A 3300-nucleotide genomic window follows, 5' to 3' on the forward strand; every position below is an offset into this window, starting at 1 on the left:
CTCGGCCTTTTGGAGCACTAGCTGTGGCGTCCAAATTTTTCTTCTCTTGAGCAGGAAAATAAAAGCGTCTGCATCAAATCGCCCAGCAGGCGACAATACGTTTCACTGCTGACTGAGCTATTCAATTGAAACAGCTCCAATAGCTAGGTTTATTTTTTGATGGTTCTATATATTTCAGGTAGAATACTAAACTAGTCCGAGTTGTCAAAATGGCCACAATGAATGTTGAAAAAGCTCATGAAGTAAGAGAAGTAGATACAGCAGCTGCTGGTCGTGGTGTCTGGCTTGTCAAGGTATGCTTAATCTTTGTTCTAGGTTTATTTACTGGCTTGATTTAATTGCATTGTCAATTTTTGTAAGCTTTGGTGATAGGTGTTGAAAGCTGACTTTGGGACTCTTCGAAAGCACTGGCTATGGCATTAGATTTTTCTTAAGTTCAGTAGTATTCAAACTCAAGGTACCTTTATGCCTAACGCCTACCATACGACAATCCAACTAGCTATCGTCTAAGCTATTTCACTGCCACAAGGGACAATGTTCCAGCCTGGCATTAGAGAGAACATATTTACACAGTTTACCTTCCTGCTTCTATATGTCTTACAAAGATTAGTTAAAGGAGATTATTATTTTGTTACTTCTGTTATTTCTCAAATGAAAACAACTTTCTTTGATAGCATATCACTTGTGCTTTGAGTGCATAGAAATATAGGTTTACATTTGAAATAGATAAATAAGTGAAGCATATAACATCATTTCTTTAGAGGAATAGTTCAAATGATAATAGAAGCAACAAACTTGTTTTCTAAATAATACTAATCAAACCTGCCTGATTGGTCAAATTTTCAAACTTCACATTTTTGTTATGTTTTTTTCAGGTACCAAAATACTTATCAGAAATCTGGAAAGAATCTCCACCTAATTCTGATGTTGGAAAACTCAAAATAACAAAATCAAAGTAAGATTTTTGATATCAATTTTGATCATGTCTTAGTAGCCTGTTGTCCCACAAACTGTGCAGATTCTCTTGATGCAAGGCAATTAGAAAAGAGTTGACTTATGACTGCTGTATTCAGAAAATGTCCCTCACTGCACACTGATTTCTCTGTCTCTATGGATTGTCCACTTCCATTTTCAACTGGAGGAATGAGGACTTATTCAGGATCATCAAATCATCACGCTGACCAAAATTGAAACACACAATTTGTTTGACATTATTAAATTCCCACACTCTAACCGACTGCGCTACAGTAGAACCCATGTACACCTATTTATGACTAAAGAAAGCAAATGATGTCATTTAAAGATGTCAACGCCCTAAAAGGTATGTGCTACAAACCATCCTCTGAACTATTGCCAATATTCCACATTGTTATTGTTTATTTACAGATTGCCTGGTCAGAAGCCTGAAGTTGTCTTTACAGCCAAAGAAACCTCAGCAGATATACCTAAAGATCATAAGTTTGTGTTAACTGGTGTTGGTACACAGAATTTAGTGGTCTTTTCACAGACTCCTATATATGCTGGTATGTGGTCTTTTACATTTTTGGGAGCTGCAGTGACTCAGTGAGTTAGATGCTTGCTTGCTAACCTGGATTCAATCCCTCTATAGGTCGAGATAATACCTCAGTTTCCCCCCTTGTCAGTGATGCAGGTCGGGGGGCTAACATGGCAAAAGTGTCTACTTGTCCCATTTGCTACAGGTAGGTAGGTAGATAGATGACAAGTTAACGTTCGCTTCCAGCGGATGCTGATATCGCAAACTACAGGCTGTGCACCTTAAAGATCTCTCAACAGTTGGAAATTGAAAAAGAGTAGGCAAATGCAGTGCAGCTGTCCTGGCAAATTTTAACTTTCTTAAGACTCCCATTTCGTGCTGATGCAGTTGAGATTGAGACTGACTGAATGACCAGGCGCTTTCACTCAAACCTAATGATTAAATGTTTTATTATTTTGATTTTTTTTCATATTTGTAGAAAGTAAAGCTACAGGTTCCAAAGAGCTGGTCTCAGGTAAGGAGCTCTATGTAACTACATACTTGATTAAAAATTATCCTCATTATCTCCCCTTACCTGTGTATAGTATATTAGCCTAATGAAATGTGGCAGTGGAATAGCTTAGTCAGTAGTGAGTTGGATTGTCATTTGCTAGGCGCAAAAAGGAAAATTCTGATTGCACTGCCAGTGCTTTCTAAAGTCAGCGCCATGTCGTTATTGCATTGTTGTTGCATTGAAAATGGTTATATTTGATTTTTTGTAGAAAAAATAGCAGTAGATGGAAAAGTAATACAGAGAGCTGAATGTCGTCCTATAGCAGATGAAACATATAAAAAATTAAAAAGGTATGGTTCTTTTAATATCATTCAAAGCCTTTTTATGACGTCACTATCGCAAAAGCTAGCTAATATCTTGCGGCTTTTACAATAGTGATGTCATTAACAGCTTATGGCTCAGTGAGTTAGACGCTTGCTCGCTAACCTGAAGGTCCAGGGTTCAATCCCGACATAGGTCGAGATAATACCTTCTGATTTTTTAATCAGGTTTCCTCCTGTCATTGATGCAGGTAAGAGGAGCTGACATGGAAAAAGCGTCTAGTGGTTCAGATGGGACAATAAACCGAGGCCCCGTGTGCTACAGGCTGTGGGCGTTAAAGATCCCTCAACAGTTGGAGAAAGAAAAAGAGCAGGCTAAATGCCGCTGCCTGGTAAAATTTTCCTCATGGAAAAAAATCCTCAAAAAAGGATGTAAAACTCCATTCATTTTTCCTTTCATTAAAAGCTGAATTGTAGCTGAAATGCAAATTTTATAAATAATTTTTTCAATGAGAATTGAAATATCAGCTGTGAAATAGTATACTTCACTTTGGAAATTGTTTTAATAGAGAAAAATTCATCCAAAATTTGTGACATTTTCAGTTGAAATTGCTGTGTATCATTTTTTATCATCTTTCTATTGACACCTTGTAGCTCTTAGTGTCACACTTATATTAATCATTATTTTGTAGGTTTAATTTTGAACAAGGTAATAAACCTAAACGTGAAATAAAACAGTTAGATAGAATAGTACAGGTTTATAAACCAAAAGATTATGTTTCTGCTGTGAGTATTGTTTTATTATTTTATTACATATATTATGAAACAGAGGTGGTTTTGTAACATTTTTATGTGTATTCTGGACACTGATATCATCGATTTGCACCATTCAATTTTTCACTCAGATGTCTATAAAACCTTGCGTTGATTTAGTTTAAGTGGAATTGCAAGACCCACAACCGTGTATGACTGAAAACTGGAACAATGCATTT

At 36.4% G+C, this 3300-nt stretch overlaps 1 protein-coding gene across 1 annotated transcript; it reads left to right on the plus strand.

Moving 5' to 3' along the window:
* Window positions 1-209: 209 nt before the first annotated feature.
* On the plus strand, window positions 210-3094 carry LOTGIDRAFT_176078 (hypothetical protein; the record flags this gene model as incomplete). The annotated part of the gene is made up of 6 exons (XM_009065924.1): window positions 210-293; window positions 876-955; window positions 1387-1523; window positions 1974-2009; window positions 2257-2338; window positions 3001-3094. Coding segments are annotated over 6 exons (513 nt in total), but the record flags the coding sequence as incomplete, so codon positions are not given.
* Between the last annotated feature and the right edge of the window lie 206 nt (window positions 3095-3300).

The sequence above is a fragment of the Lottia gigantea genome, assembly GCF_000327385.1.
Source record: "Lottia gigantea unplaced genomic scaffold LOTGIsca_717, whole genome shotgun sequence".
NCBI classification, from domain to species: Eukaryota; Metazoa; Mollusca; class Gastropoda; family Lottiidae; genus Lottia; species Lottia gigantea.